General features: G+C 41.1%; 1 protein-coding gene across 1 annotated transcript in view; it reads left to right on the top strand.

The window, feature by feature from the left end:
• Nucleotides 1–372: 372 nt before the first annotated feature.
• Nucleotides 373–16,933, top strand: part of scp2 (sterol carrier protein 2) — a 62,694-nt gene continuing 46,133 nt past the window's right edge. The window contains exons 1-7 of the mRNA XM_033028506.1: nt 373–505; nt 2,200–2,248; nt 6,060–6,131; nt 9,252–9,383; nt 11,721–11,785; nt 13,062–13,188; nt 14,746–14,809. Coding sequence (XP_032884397.1) covers nt 455–505; nt 2,200–2,248; nt 6,060–6,131; nt 9,252–9,383; nt 11,721–11,785; nt 13,062–13,188; nt 14,746–14,809 — 560 coding nt within the window. The 5' untranslated portion in view covers nt 373–454. The remainder of the gene's footprint in view (nt 506–2,199; nt 2,249–6,059; nt 6,132–9,251; nt 9,384–11,720; nt 11,786–13,061; nt 13,189–14,745; nt 14,810–16,933) is intronic.

The following is a 16,933-nucleotide window of genomic DNA, read 5'->3' as shown; positions in this document are numbered from 1 at the left end:
CAGAATATTCGTAACGTGCAATATTTCGAAAACGGGAAAAATAAACGAGATTAATTTTGTCTGAAGAAAGGTTTCGGCCCGAAACGTCGCCTATTTCCTTCGCTCCATAGATGCTGCTGCACCCGCTGAGTTTCTCCAGCATTTTTGTGTACCTGAGATTAATCACCATCTCACCCAAATTATTCAGAGGATCTTAAGTTTGCAATTCTGATTGCACAACCGACATTTTAAATTGAGGTCTAATCTAAATCTTATCTAACGCACAAAACATTGCAACTCCATTGTACACTGGTGTGCTGCACATTGGCGGCATTCCAAGAGGCACCCTGTGCCAGGGTGGTTTAAAGCAAAGATCTTAAAGCGGTTCTTTGGTTAAAGTGCTGTGCAGCTTTAAGGGGCGGTGCAATTGGAAGTGAACTTTGTTCCGGGTACGATAGTATTTCCGATAGAAAACATGGCAGCCACCAAGAGAAGAGTATTTGTGGTGGGAGTAGGAATGACCAAGGTATTTATGGCAAAAACAAAGAGGCGATTAAGAGGTGCTTTGCAGACCTCCGCCGGGAGTTTGTATCCTAGGTAGAAGCTCCTGGGGTGACTCTTGAAACGGGGGTTATACTGTTTATTGTGTCACACCATCAGCCAAGGCTCCCGTGGAGAAAGAGCAAATGCACTGACACACAGACTAAGTCTGTTTAAAATTTGATCCTGTTTCTCCTTGTCGGCTGATCACAGAAGAGTGATTTGGGGCAGCGCGCATTGTCCTGTGCATTAGTGAGGCACTGGATCAATCTATCCCGCCTCCCCCAACTCATGTATTGCTCTTTCCCAATGTGTGTGTGTGTTCTGATTACTATATTCTAGCGGTAGAGGGACGGGTTAAATTATAAAAATACGAGAGACTGGGGTTTATCTATGTTTTTATTTCTTTTTGGGGGGTGACACGGAGAGGCCTCCAAAACAGTCTCTATTACATCTTGCAGATCATAGCCCCTTTTACATCTTGCAGTTCATATTTTCGGGGGCCAGATCTCGCCGGCTATTACTGACAGTTCTGAACTAAGCCTTTAGCGTTAAGCTGTTGAAAGACCATTAAGTCGGATGGGAAAGGAATGGAGGGTTATGGTCTGAGTGCAGGTAGATGAGACTAGGGGAACATAATTGTTCGGCACGGACTTGTAGGGCCGAGATGGCCTGTTTCCGTGCTGTAATTGTTATATGGTTATAAGTCTGGATCTTGAGGCACATGTCAAATGTATGACAATATATTAATCCAGGACTTAACAGAATTTGATTCCTACATTTGTCAGCGTTCTTGGCCACTGCAGCTTTAAGGGGCGGTGCAATTGATAGTGAACCTTGTAGAGCCTACCTTGCATTTTGCAAGGGATTTGCCTCTTCACTCACATAGATGGACTCCTTCAAAGAAAATTCTACATGGGCATCACTTCACAGTGAACCTGATGGCTATCAACTAACAGGAGAAAACAGTGTGTCTGTAACACCTGATCTTCCTTAAACACATTATAATCAAACTCTGCGAATTGAATCTTGGCTCATTATCAGTAAGCATTGAGATTAATGTGATGAGAAACAGCAGGACATACAGATACTAATTAATTGTAAGCATGGTATTCTTGGACGGGAAACAACATCATGGAGGGAGAATAACCACATCTATAGGTATCAGAATGCTGAGGTTCACAACTAATTTGTGCCCTAAAGAACAGGCAAATGTCCAGCAATTGGTCATCTTCTTTTGTGTCCTTATGCTATATAGTGGCTCGCCACTGCTGTACACATCATTGCGCTATTGGCGTGTTATGTGCAAGGTCTGCAGTAGTACATGGATTATACAGCAATGGGCATTGCAGTAGTGTTGCATATGACATGTGTTGGCCAAATATCCACACACATGGAGGAAAGTGAAGCATGGAGGAGAGTTTATCAAGGGCAGAGAGGCAGTCATTGTCTGGTAGGAGCACCTTAAAGATCTCCCCTCAAGATGGTCCTTGGGTGTATGGTTTTGGACAACGTATTCTTGGAGAGGGCAAAAGTGGGAATAGGAGATAAACCAACATAAATGCACGCTTACTATAGGAGCCAAGAGCACCTTCTTTATTAGCTCTAATCTTTGAAAACAATTATGATGTGGTTAAAATGTAGTGGTAATAAAGAGGTAATATGTTTTTTCCCCTCTAGTTTGAAAAGCCAGGAGATCTGGACTATCCTGATATGGCAAAAGAAGCAGGTATATGAATAATATAGATGATTTTTTTTTTTGCTAATTTGTAATGAGATGTCGGACCGTTAAAGAAAATGGAAAGATCTCCAAAAAGATTTAAAACTTGAAATATCACTTGTTTCTGTGTTAAAATTGAAGTTGTAGAACAAAAGAAGGCCAAGGTCAGTCATTTGGAATTGGTCCCAAACAAAAGACTGAGGCTTTGTGCTTGCTTGATATCTTGTGCTTCTGAAATCTAGATGAATAATGTCAAGTGGTTAAGCTGTAGCATGGAGCAATCAGAAAACTACATAGAAATTTATGAATCTATGAATGGGACAATGTGAAGTCCTTTAAGAATTAGGTATCTTTTACATCATATTCACAGTGAAGAGAAATAAGAGACTGCAGATACTGGAATCTGGGGCAAATAAGAAAGGAGCAATTCAGTATTAGCCCCTTGCACTAAGTCCCAGCCAATATTGGGGAAGTTAGTCACCCACTACAACAGCCCTGTGGTTCTTGCATCCTTCTGTAATCTGCCGACACATCTGATTTTCTATCTGCCGCTGGCTATTGGGTGGCCGATAATATAATTCCATTAGAATAATTGCTCCTTTCTTATTCCTGAGACAACACATAAGCCTCAGTAGACGTACCCTTCAGTATGTAGTCACTGAGTACTGCCGTGACGTTCTCCTTGATTAGTAAAGCACCTCCTTTACCCCCTTCTCTATCTCTCCTGAAACATCGAAACCCAGGCATGTTGAACTGCCAACTAAGTGTCCATAATGGCCACATCATCATAATTCCAAGAACTGAACCAGGCTCTTAAGTTCACTAGCTTTACGCACAATACTCTTTGCCTTGAAGTAAACACACTTCAGCCCTTCATTATCCCTGTATTCATGGACCTCTCCATGCCTGTCCTTCCTTTGTGACTTACTTGTCATAAACTCCACTATCTCACCAGCCCTTTCATTTGCTGACCTGCTGTTCTGGTTCCCACCCCTGCTATTCTAGTTTAAACCCTCCCGAGTAGCACTAGCAAACCTCCCTGCAACGATGTTATTGCCTCTCCAGTTCTGGTGAAATCTGTCCCTCTTGTACAGTTCACCTCTGCCCCAGAAGAAACTCCAAAATTAAGAATCCCTGCACCATCTCCTCACAGCCACGCATTCATCTGTCCTATCTTCCTATTACTACCCTCACTATCCTATCACGTGCTGGCGGTAGTAATCCAGAGATTACCACCTTCGAGGTCCTGCATTTTTACCTTTGGCCTAACTCCCTATATTCACTCCGCAGGACCCATCCCATTTCCTACCTGTCTCATTTGTGTCGATGAGCACAATGCCTTCTGGCTGCTCCCCCACCCTCTACAGTCACTCCAAGACGTCCTGGACCCTGGGACCAGGGCGAGAACAGACCACCCCAAAATCCCGTTTGCCACAGAATCTCTTGTCTGTCCCCTAACTATCGAGTCTCCTTTCACTATCACTCTGCCTGATATCACCCCACCTACCTATAACTTACTCCCTCTCTTGGATGAGCCTGAGGTCGTCCAGCCACAGATCCAGTTCCCTAATGCTGTTTTAAGGAGCTGCACCTGGACACACCTCCTGCAGACGTAGTCCTCAGGGACACTGGACATCTTCCTAAGTTCCCACATCCCACAGTCCGAGCACTCCACTGCACAAGCCTCCATCTCTACTGCACCAAGACCACTTATTGTTATAAGCTACCGAAGTGGAATATGAGGTGTTGTTCTTCATGAGATGGTGTTGTGCGTTTAGCCTCACCGAGGCAGTGGAGAAGGCCAAGGACAGACAGCTGGGTCTGAGAATGGAGCTGAAATGACTTGGAAATGGAAGCTCAAGATGGTGAATGTGGACAGAGGGCAGAATTCAGAGAGAGAATGTGTGTTTCCTTCAATGCAAGGAGTATTCTTGGTAAAGCTGAAGAAATTAAGAGCCCGGGTCAGTGCTTGGCATTATGATGATGTGGCCATTATGGAAACTTGGTTGCGAGAGGGATGTGACTGGCAGCTCAATGTGCCAGGGTTTCAATGTTTCGGACGTGATAGACATGGAGGTAAAGGTGATGGAGGAGTTGAATTTACTGGTCAGGGTGATTCTCACGGCATTACTCAGAGAGGACATGCTGGAGGGTATATCCACATTATGGGTAGAGCTCAAAAATAAGAAAAGAGCAATCACTCCAATGGAATTATATTATAGGCCACTCAATAGCTAGTGGGAGATAAATAATCTACAGATTACAGAAGGATGCAAGAATCACAGGGTAGTTGTAGTGGGTGACTTTAACTTCCCCAATATTGGCTGGGACTTAGTGCAAGAGGATTAGATGGGGCAGAATTAATTAGGTGTATCCAAGAAGGTTTCTTTAAATAGTTTGTGGATAGTCCGACTCAAGGAGGGATCATACTGGACCTTGTATTGGGAAATGATCCTGGCCAGTAGACTGGTGTTATGGTGGAAGAGCAATTTGGAGATAGTGATCAGTCAGCCTAAGTTTTAAGATTCTTTTAAATAATGTTGGGGGGGGGTACTTAATTTTTTCAGATCAGATTACAATGTCGGGCAGGAGCTAAAGAGGGTAGATTGGGAGCAGTTGTTGTTGGGGAAATCCACAACTGACATGTGGGAGTTGTTTAAAGGCCAGCCGATCAAGGATCAGCATGTTCCAGTAAGGAGAAGAGATAAGGATGGCAAAGTAAGGGAACCATGGATGACCAAGGAGGTTTTAAACATGGTCAAGAAAAAGGAAGCATACATCAGGTTTAAGAAGGTAGCATCAGATGGGATTTATGAGGAATATAAAGCGAATAAAAATGAACTTAAGCCGTCGGTTCAACACAGGCAAGGGGGAATTTTTTAACAGGCAGATGGTGGGAACAGAGATAAGAACAATAGGTGTGAGACAGGTTTGAAGCATGGTGGATGGTGAAGCCAGGGGAAGGAGAGTGGGGGAATGGAGGGGAGAATTAGATGGGGCCTTGGATAGGAAAAGGGGGGAGGGGGGGAGAGCAGGAGGATGGGGGCGAAAACAGGGGAGGGGTAATTCAATGTTCGTACAATTGTGTTGTAAACTGCTCAAGTGCAATATGAGGTGCCGTTCCTCCAGTTTGCGTGTGGCCTCACTCTGGCAGTGGACTAGGCCCTTGACAAAAGGTCATTGTCGGAGCTGTGAGGAGAGTTTAAATGATTAGCAACTGGGAGATTCCAAAGGCCAAAGCGGACTGAGCGCAAGTCTGCAGTTCGTGTCCTTTTGTGTGTTAACCAGCATCTGCAGTTCTTTGTTTCTACAATTAGACAGTGAGAACCTATTTCCCAGGGTGGAAATGACCAACACCAGAGTGCATAAAGTGAGAGGGGAGCACACTTAATGAAGACATGTGGGGCAACTTTTTTAAACAGAGAGTAGTGGGGCCCAGGGTCGCATTGCCAGGGGTGTAGCGGAGACAGATACAATAGTGGTGTTTAAGAGGCTTTTAGATAGGGACAATGGAGGGATATGGATCATGTACAGTCAGATGAGATCAGTTTAACTTGGCATCATATTCTGCAGAAACATTACGGGCTGAAGGGCCTGTCCCCGTGCTGTATTGTGCTATGTTCTATGCTCTGCAAAACTTTGTGTCTTTGTGTCTTTCTCTACATTAGTAAAACCCAGCATAGACTAGGCTACCATTTACTTGTTTTCTTGATCACTTATTTTTAATGAATACTGGTTAAATATATTAGTGGCAGTATATTGATAATTAGATAAATGCATTCTACAGATCAGAAAGTCTGATTATTTTCTAATTCACTAGCGGAGAAGGCGTTGGCTGATGCAGGCATCGCATATTCTGCTGTGCAACAAGCTTTTGTGGGTTACGTTTATGGTAAGTGACCCTTCCACGGGATTAATTATTCAATCCTCATGTCGGTTAACAATATGGTCTTTCTTTCCAGACAGGATCAGGTTGTACGTGATACTGGCACTGAAATCCATCACACTAGTTGTGACCGAAGATAGACACAAAATGCTGGACGGGACAGGCAGCATCTCTGGATAGAAGGAATGGGTGACGTTTCGGCTCGAGACCCTTCTTCAGGCTGGAAGAACTGGACCTTGCCTTCTATCCAGAGATGCTGCCTGTCCCTCTGAGTTACTCCAGCATATTGTGTCTATCTTTGGTTTAAACCAGCATCTGCAGTTCCTTCCTACAACAATGGTTGTGACATTCCTCAGAACTGCTCCACATCCTTACTTTGTCAGTGGCTCTATTTATATGTGCAAATTGGCTGGCACTTTCTTGCACACTACAAATGTGACTAAACTTCAAATATATTCCAGTGTGACATGTCCTGACATTGTAAATGGAATCAAATTGAAGCCTGTGAAGTATTCATAATCTTATGGGCAGGATTGCATTAGCCCTGGCCTGTGCCACGTGTTCACTCCCACGATGATGGCCTTACCCTTGATCTGCCTGAGGCAGTGTAAACTGGGCCAGTGCCCAGAGTCTGCTATCAAAAGGCTTATTGACAGTATATAATGAGAAAAAATATATTAATAAATCAGAATTATAAATTCGTTCAAAACCACAATTTACAAGAGTGAATTCATTAAAATGAAATATAGCAGAAAATAACTTGCTTGTTTGCAAAGTTCAGTGCCTGGGGAAAACTGATGGGTTAGATAAAAAAAACATTGTTGGCGCCGATCTCTGCAGAACAGCCTTGGACATGATGGAGAGAGTCCAGGGACAGAATGTGACACAAAGTTCATCTGTGTCAACCTCCAGTGCATTCCACCTTTGCAGCACTCAGGCACAGAGGTGCTGAACACACTGGTGTAGGAATGCGGTCAGCTGCTGATTATCCATGGGCCCAACTGCTGATTTGGATCACAGTCTGGCTCCTTAATTCTTTGAATTTGAATTTTGAATTTTGAATTTTGAATTTGAATTTGATTTCTTTATTGTCATTCAGACCTTTCGGTCTGAACGAAATTACGTTGCCTGCAGTCATACACAGTAACAATAAATAACAAAATATACAATAAACACAAATTAACATCCACCACAGTGAGTTCACCAAGCACCTCCTCACTGTGATGGAGGCAAAAGTCTTAGTCTCTGTCTCTTCCCTCCTTGTTCTCCCTCTGCGCTGAGGCGATCGATCCAGGCCGAAGATGCCGCTCTCCAGTCCAGCGGACCTCCGTGGTGATGTCGCCGCTGCCGACATCACCAATTCTTGTTGGGAAAGATGCAATTGCTCTCTCTATCTCTATTCAAATGAGATTTGTACTCAACGGATTATTTAGGATTGTTTTAAGTTAGCAATACTGATAAACGTTCTACCGCTGCACCACAGAGAGCATACTAACGTATGGCATCTCTGTGTGGTATCTCAGCTGCACGGAGGCGGAGAGGAGAGCTCTTCAGTGCGTCGTCAACAGAGCACAGAGGATCATCGGGACAGAGCTACCAGCCTTGGAGGGCATCTACCACACGCGGTGCCTCAGGAAGGCCCTCAGCATCCATAAGGACTCATCACACCCCTGCCACGGTCTGTTTCAACTACTTCCCTCCGGCAGACGTTACAAGGCCTTCTACGCCCGAACCTCCAGACTCAGGAACAGTTTCATCCCAAGAGCTATAGCGGCTCTGAACCGGCCCTAATGAGTGCCCCCCCGCCCACCCCCTTTGGACAGTCTCCCTCAGATGGTCACGTCAATCAATTCAGCTTGTTTATTTATGTATTGTATTTATTTACCTTTCTTGTACATCAGTGGAGCTGCACACTAAATCTCGTTGCACTGACGTGCAATGACAATAAAAGATATTATTATTATTATTAAATTGTGGGTGAAATAAATATTCAACAAATATGTAACTGTAAAATTCACAATTTTTTCCAAATAGTTCTCCTGATTAATGTTTATTAAAACATTGTAACAAACATTTTTATAGTGGTCTCTTTTACATCGGCACTGAACTTGACTTTACACTGTATTTAAGATTTTGCACCCGAATATTTCTTCACATTTTTATGTCCCTTCAACGCCAATGAGTTGGCTCAGGAAATGATATCGCTAAAGTCTATCAAGATTACTACTTTTCTGCAGAAAATAATATGAAGTCTATTATAAGATTCACCTAAACCACAGGAACAAACCGGGTAGGTAGTTAGATTAATACTACACCTGAAGGAAATTCAGTTCCCTTCATATACTGCACTGAAGTGTTTGTTGACACTGATCTTGCATACAATCTTCTAATTTGGAAAAAGTACTATCACCTTCACTGTGTTCCACGCAAATAATTGCCAGGAAAATATTCCTTTTGGTCTAAGGCAACTTATCATAAATCTGCATGTTCCATGTTATATTACTTATTAATCTCTGACAATGTTATTTTCCTTGTTTAGAGTATTCATATGGGGGTCATGAATAAAGTGAGACATTAACAAGATAGCTGCTGGCACCTCTTCCACATTGTCACTAATCCCCATCCCCTGTTATTCCTTTGTGCCAAAAGTCCATCCATCCCAGTCTAAAATGTTCACAGCCTTGGAAGAGCTTTAAAGATTTAAGCATTAAGCATGGTATTTGAGTCTTTTGGTATTGTGACTTCAGTCCTCAATATCTTGCTCACATAATGATTCTGCAAAGGACATGGAACTTCTGTGAGCTTGAAGAGTCCTGATCTGACCAGAGTTTGTGGTACATCCTCTTAGGGAAAGTGCTAATTTGAGAAGAAAGAGCTTTAAGGTAAGATTTAATTAATGTTGTGGATTAATGCTGTTAAAGGATATAGGAATTAGGTGGCAATGTGGATGAACTGCAGCAACACCTGTGATGCTATTGAATGATGGATCATGCTCGAGAGGCTGAATGGACTGCTCCTGTTTCTTATCTCGTGCATTGCTTTGTCTTGGATTTAAGTATAATCTTTGGGAGGCACTGTTAGTATCAGATGCAGGAGTAATGGTTTTATGTTGTCCTCTTTATGAAGGTGACTCAACTTGTGGTCAGCGTGCAATCTACCACAGTTTGGGAATGACTGGAATTCCCATCATTAATGTTAACAACAACTGCTCAACTGGTTCTACAGCCCTGTACATGGCCAAACAGCTGATACAAGGAGGTAAGCTAACACAGCTTTTGCATTAAATAGCACTAGTTAAAGTGGAAGCAAGTTGTGAAAAGATAACAAACAAAGGATTGTGCAAAATATTTAATGGTACTTCACTGTCACCCTGTATATCATTACTAACTTCATAATCTGCTAAAATCTACTAATCTTTATGAAAATTAATTTACTTATCTTGATACAGATCAGTATATAGCTATTATTGGATGTTAGTGAACCGCATGAAGAATGTCTAGAACCTCAACATTGAGGATTTTGGCGCGATCACTCCTGTGGGTGGAGGTCTGAGATCTTGATCTACGAGCATCCATTTCCTCAATCTTTCTACAGGTTTTTGCTAAACTGAAGGCGGTGATGAATGCCATAATTGCTGAGAGGTGACTAGAGATATGGGAAGTAGTCCATGTTTTCCAGGGTCATGTCTTTATGGTCAATAGGCAGCGTAGTACAGCAGGTGCAGACTGGTAGAGGATCTTGGCCCGTCAAATGTTGAATGTTTGACTGATCCTCTTATGTTTCACCGAATAAGTTGTTTGGTGGTAAGTAGCTATCGGAATCCACAAAATAGGAATGGAAGTCATTCAGCCTGATACCTAGAGACTGCCTAAGGCAAAGAGGTCTAGTGAATATTTTACTTTTTCAAGTACATGAGATATTGTGTTCTCCCCTTCTTGGTGAGAATTATGAAGAAAAGGCCAATACAATCATTGGTAAGGGTTGTGTTGCATATCATGACGTTGAAGAAGGGTCTCGGCCCGAAAGATCAACCCATTCTTTCTATCCAGGGATGCTGCCTGTCCCACTGAGTTGCTTTTGTGTCTATCTTTGATATGACGTTGATAGTGTCTTCCACTGGAGCTTGTCTTATTACTCCAATTGATCCAATGTGAGCAGCTGGACACATCTTTTGGATTTAAATGTCCACACAGAGACGGATTTCCACATGCATCCAGTAGTAAAGTAAATCACTACTCCCATTGCCATCAGTTTTGTATAATGATGCTTCACCAATTTAAAAAAAAAATTGCTTCATAGCAAAAATACCGGAATAAAATTACTCAGCACATAATCGGCAAACTCTCATTATTAGGGAACCTTACACTAGGAGTATCATATTAAGAAACCTCTGCAGTTGCAGCTCAAAAATTGTCAGCCCTTTAAAAGTTGCTTTCCAGAAATTCCGTTTAGTGGTTTTTTTTTCGAGGCAAGTGTTTCATCCATCCAGTTCAGCTGTTGAATCCGTCATTCACACTTTCATTAACTTAGAAACTTGACCATTTCCGTGCACTCCAGGAATCTCTCTGTAAGTCTGAGACCATTCAAAGTTATTCCTTGCCAATTGGCGCAATTAATCTACCAACTCACACATATTTTGGAGGAAACCAGAGCACCTGGAAGAAACTCAATTGGTCACATGGAGGACCTATAAGTTCTACACAGACAGAAGCAGTGGTCAGGATTGAACCTGGGTCCTTGGAGTTGAGACGCAGTGGCTCTCTCAGCTAAATAGCAGTGGATTCAGATACAAAAAAAACATTATCTATGGAATTACCTTCCTAAGGCTTTCATCCCCCTATTTTCCTGTACAGAAGAAACTTATGTAATCTCCCAGAGTAAGCAAATAAGCTTGGGTCAACTGCTGTAATATTTGGTTACATAGAAACATAGAAACATAGAAATTAGGTGCAGGAGTAGGCCATTTGGCCCTTCGAGCCTGCACCGCCATTCAATATGATCATGGCTGATCATCCAACTCAGTATCCCGTACCTGCCTTCTCTCCATACCCCCTGATCCCCTTAGCCACAAGGGCCACATCTAACTCCCTCTTAAATATAGCCAATGAACTGGCCTGGACTACCCTCTGTGGCAGGGAGTTCCAGAGATTCACCACTCTCTGTGTGAAAAAAGTTCTTCTGAAAAGTGATTCAGTCCATTTGGGTTGATATTCCTCTGAAGTACTTAGGACCATTTTGTTACGGTAAATCACTGCCAATTACTGGGTTGTCGTTGTGTCTATGAATTAGACTTGCCCAACCTGTGAAAGTGTTATCAAGTTGCTTCTTGTCCACTGTCCTCTTCCTCCAGTGATTTGTCAAAAGCTTAATGATGGCAGATATGTGATTCTCTAGAAAACGAATGGCAAGTTTTCCAAATAAAAATATTAAAGGTTTGAACATGATGTGCCAACTGTTTTAAGATAAAATGTCATTGTTGAATGTAAATGAAATCAAAGTCATAGGTACAATTATGGTTAACTTGATTAACTCAATAACCAATTTTGTTTATCACTAATATTATATGAATATAATATTCTTATTACTTGTTTTAAGGACTGGCTGACTGTGTCCTTGCTTTGGGATTTGAAAAAATGGAAAGAGGATCTCTTACTTCTAAGGTAGAGAAAATAATTTGTGAGTTCAAAACGTTATTTGAAGTGCCAATATATCGTACGTACTTATGCGAGTTGAGAGTTAAGCTGTATTAATTTGCATTAATTGAATGGATAGTTTTTTTTAAATATTGTACTCCACCCACATTCTCAACTCTTCAATCCTTATGTCTCACACCTCATGTTTTAATCTCTGGACTTTGTTCCTATAATTTGCCTATCAAAAAAACCCTCACCTGTGTTCTCCTATTCCCAGCCTTTTCCAGCTTTCTTTCCCCCTTCCTACAATCAGTCTGAAGAAGGGTCATGACTCGAAGAATCACCTATCCATTTTCTCTTAAGTTGCTGACTAACCCACAAAGTTATTCCATCACTTTGTGTGCTTTTTTGTTGTGATTACTGGGACAGCTTTTGGGAGAGATCTCCTGTTGTCTGTCGTGTCCTTCTTGGAGTTCATTACTGTTTATATCAAGGGTTCCCAACCTAGGGTAAATCTACCCCTAGGGGGTAAATTTTGCCTACCCAGAAGGTAAATTTGTTGATTCTGGATTTGTACATATGTCTTCTCAATGACTGCCTGTGTTTGGTTCTGGTATCTGTTCATCATTAGTTGTTCATAAATAAGTGAAATAACATTGGTATGTGCTATTAAAGTTGCCAGGGGTAAACGAGACGAAAAAGGTTGGGAACCCATGGTTTGTATGGTGTCCCTGTCAAGACTAGGATATCATGTCAGCATCCCTATGTATAAATCCATATATATCTGGACAATAAATCTGTTCTTCTTTTCGTGTCCATCTTGTTACAAATGTTGACCTCGCTGTCATCATCCGTCCTGAAAAGGACGCAAGGACAAACAGTGGAATCCATCACTTGTCGCAAAAGATGATGGTGGTAGCAGAATTAGCTCAGGATGCTTCTGCTATGGGGCCACTGTTCTGTTTGCTAATCCCTATTGTGTGCGATGGACTGCACACAATCAAATTTAGAAACTTTTAATTTATCCCTACACTTTGCTTTCCACCCATTAATCATCCAGTATCTTGACCTTTCCGATACATATCTGAGGCTGTACTTTATTTAACATTTTAAAACGTTTTAATCCCTTTGTTAATTTCTTCAAGATAATATGATGCAAATGACATGAGTTCATTGATGGCCCCAATTAACCCACATTTCTGAAATCCCATGAAAATGTCCAGTTGTCGAGACAAACATCTCTCCCTTGATAATTTATATTGAGTTCTGTCTGGAGTCTGATAAAGTCTGATTTATGTTTCAGTTCCTAGACAGGACCAACCCCATGGACAAACATTGTGAAGTACTGAATAATAAGTATGGGATTTCTGCAGCTCCATTAACACCACAGTTATTTGGAAGTGCTGGCAAAGAACACATGGAGAAATATGGTAACTATATCTGTGCATCGGATTTAGTTCAAAAGCATTTACAGTTAGTGATTAATAATCTTTTTTTTTTTAATCATGAAAGATTGAAAAAATCCAGTTATCTGTAAGAGAGTGATCTGACCTTTCTGTCCTTGGCCTCCTCCGTCAGAGTGAAGCCCAGCACAAATTGGAGGAACAGCACCTCATATTTCGCTTGGGTAGCTTACACCCCAGCGATTTGAACATTGAATTCTCTAACTTCAAGTAGCCCTTGCTTTCCTTCTCTCTCCATCCCCTTCCCAATTCTCCCACGTCTTACTGTCTCCGACTACATTTTATCTCTGTCCCGCCCACTCCCTTGACATCAGTCTGAAGAAGGGTCTTAACCTGAAACATCACCCATTCCTTCTCTCCAGAGATGCTGCTTGTCCCGTTGAGTTACTCCAGCATTTGTGTCTCCCTTCGATTTAAACCAGCAACTGCAGTTCTTTCCTACATAGAGAATGATTTCAATTTAGGTGAACCTTATTTTGTCAATTAATAATACTTAGAAACCGATTTGAGGATCTGCACTTTTCCCTTTGTTATGGCTATTTTACTAAAACGAGGCTATCGTGTACAGGATAGAGTAGGGCAGGGGGCCAATCCAGTGAACTGTTCACTAACCAAACAGTTTGCATGTCTGAAATGTGTGCAAATTGAGTTCCCACATAGCAGAAGATGTCCTGCAGTCCTGCAGCAGCTGACAAATCCATTTTGCCAGTCTCTTAAACGCCTGCTCGTATGTACGGACTGTTTATCAGTCAGACGATCTTAACCTGGGGAGGATTTGTATTCGTCAGAAATATCACAGCGGTCTAGGGAAAACTAGATAAGTGCTCAGTGGGCAATTATCTGTATTGCGTTATCTCCCAATGAATATCCACACCTTGGATTGCTCAGTGATTGGAAACACTCATGTAAACAGTAGCTATGGGAAATGCAACAATATTTTCACTCAATTTTTAATGTATTTCTCTGGCATGCTACAAAAATAATGCTGCATTAGGACTTTCAAAGTTGTTGGAATCCAGGATCAGTAATACTGCATGTCACATTAACAGGTACTCTCCCAACTTGCTTGCACGTCAAAAGGCTCTCATTTCAAGGTTGATTTTATTCTAAATTTGACCTTTGTTACCTCCATTGTCGAGCCTTCACCTGCTCAGGTGTCATTTTTTTCTATCTTCTTCAAAGATAGATCTGTTTGAATTTACAGTCCTATAAAATTCCTATAAAACTGGAACATTACATAATCTTCTATGGAACCTGAAACTAAATTTCTATTGACTCATATTAGTCCTGAATGTATTGGTCTTTCTCCTTTCTTTGTGTTAACACTCAGACAAGTTGGATGAAGAACACTGTCACTTTTAGTTTTTATTTAATTCAATCCTCGCTGATTTGAAGTTGTTCAGATTCATCTTGCAAACAAATCAGAGGAAAGACTTTCATGTCATAAGGCTGTGTTATATTTGCTCACTTATAAAAAATATGTATGATGTGTTTTCAGTACAATTTGTCGTGTTTTTATTGCAGGGACAAAACTAGAGCATTTTGCCAAGATAGCTTGGAAAAATCACAAACATTCCACAAATAACCCGTGAGTAAAGTTTAATTAATCATGAGCAGTGATGTTTGTATTATTCTTGTTGATCTCTCTAAGTGAACGATTAATAATCATAATCCAGGTTATTAACAATGAAAAACCTATGGAGGAAAATATGTTAATTAGAAAGTATTTATTTTAAAAGCTTAATGTTATAGAATTGTTTAAAATAAATTGAGGGAAATACGGTTTTTGGTAATTTGGGATCGTTGGAAAGGATTTGAAATTTATCTAAAATTGATTTTTTTGTTGGGATGAAAAGGAGATACCAGTTCTGTGTTAGTTTTGACTTCGGACCATAGATTGTGGAATGACATTCAGGTCTTTGGCTCTGTCTGGTCTTTATTTTTTGCTACTAAAAGGGTCAGAATGGTGACTCTTTTACAAGAGTGCAATGTATAGTGCTAAGGCATTTGTAATCTGCTCATTTCCATCATCATCCCCACCTGTCATTTTGCAGGATTAGAGCTTTATGTATATATATTTGTTCCTCTGTGGAGTTCAGTAGTCAAAGGATTAAGGTTTTATCTCTTTGTTTTTATCTTGTATTTGTGTGACCTCGTACTGGTTTGATTGTTGAAGTTCGCATGTGAAGCAGTTGTGACATAGTTACATATTTCCATTGAATATTTGTGTAATTATTTTTGATATGAAATGATGGAAGCACACACACTTGCTTGCATGCAGTGATACTGCCAGATTTTAGCTGATGTTCTGGAGCCAAGGTATATTAATCCTATCGCATTATATAAGCAGAAATTTTGGCTGTCGTAGTTCAATATTGCAAGTGCCAACCTCAGCTTTAACCATATAACAATTACGGCACGGAAACAGGCCCTCTCCGCCCTTCTAGTCCGTGCCGAACACTTACACTCACCTAGTCCCATCTACCTGCACTCAGACCATAACCCTCCATTCCTTTCCCGTCCATATACCTATCCAATTTATTTTTAAATTATAAAATCGAACCTGCTTCCTCCACTTCCACTGGAAGCTCATTCCACACAGCTACCACTCTCTGAGTAAAGAAGTTCCCCCTCATGTTACCTCTAAACTTTTGTCCCTTAATTCTCAAATCATGTCCTCTTGTTTGAATCTTCCCTACTCTCAATGGAAAAAGCTTATCAACGTATACTCTGTCTATCCCTCTCATAATTTTAAAGACCTCTATCAAGTCCCCCCTTAACCTTCTGCGCTCCAAAGAATAAAGACCTAACTTGTTCAACCTTTCTCTGTAACTTAGGTGCTGAAACCCAGGCAACATTCTAGTAAATATCCTATGTACTCTCTCTATTTTGTTGACATCTTTCCTATAATTTGGCGACCAAAATTGTACACCATACTCCAGAATTGGTCACTCCAAACTCAAACATATACTCGAAATTAAATATTTTGGTAGTCATTTTAAGGTATTGTTTCCTTTATTGTAGAAAGGATTAGGACTACACAGGCAAGTTCTGGGAAATGGGAATTGAACAACAGTTTCATGTCTGTAGTTTAAATCCATAACAAATGATTGCCAGAAAGTTGATTCTGCTGTTGGTTTTGGCTTTAGACAATAACATGATGGCAAAAATATTGACTTTATTCAATTGCTTTGTCCAATATTTTATCCTATACATGACGTTAGTATCTTGAGGGAATGTTCTATGTCAAAGATATTAATTCCGAAATGGAACTAAAGAACATCTGCGATAGACACAAAATACTGGTTTACTCAATGGGTCAGACAGCATCTCTGGAGAAAAGGAATAGGTGATGTTTCGACCCTTCTTTAGACTGAGAATTAGGGGAGAGGGAAACTAATGGTATGAAAAGGTTCAGAACAAATCAGAGCCGGCACCGATGACCAAGGAAAAGTGGAGCCCACAGTGGTCTATTGTTGGCTGTGGAAGAGGTGATAACGAAGGGTATATAGATGCAAACAGCGGAACTAGCAGGATAACTAGGGTAGGGGAGGGACATACAGAGAGGGAATGCAAGGGTTACATGAAGTTGGAGAAATCAATATTCATACTGCTGTGTTGTAAGCTGCCCAAACAAAATATGTGGTGTTGTTCCACCAATTTGCATGTGGCCTCAGTCTGACGGTGGAGGAGGCCCAGGAAAGAAACATCA

Source organism: Amblyraja radiata, chromosome 10, assembly GCF_010909765.2.
Source record: "Amblyraja radiata isolate CabotCenter1 chromosome 10, sAmbRad1.1.pri, whole genome shotgun sequence".
In the NCBI taxonomy this organism is placed as follows: Eukaryota; Metazoa; Chordata; class Chondrichthyes; order Rajiformes; family Rajidae; genus Amblyraja; species Amblyraja radiata.
Note: the sequence above shows the minus strand (reverse complement) of the source record. Positions and strands in the feature narration are given on the sequence as shown.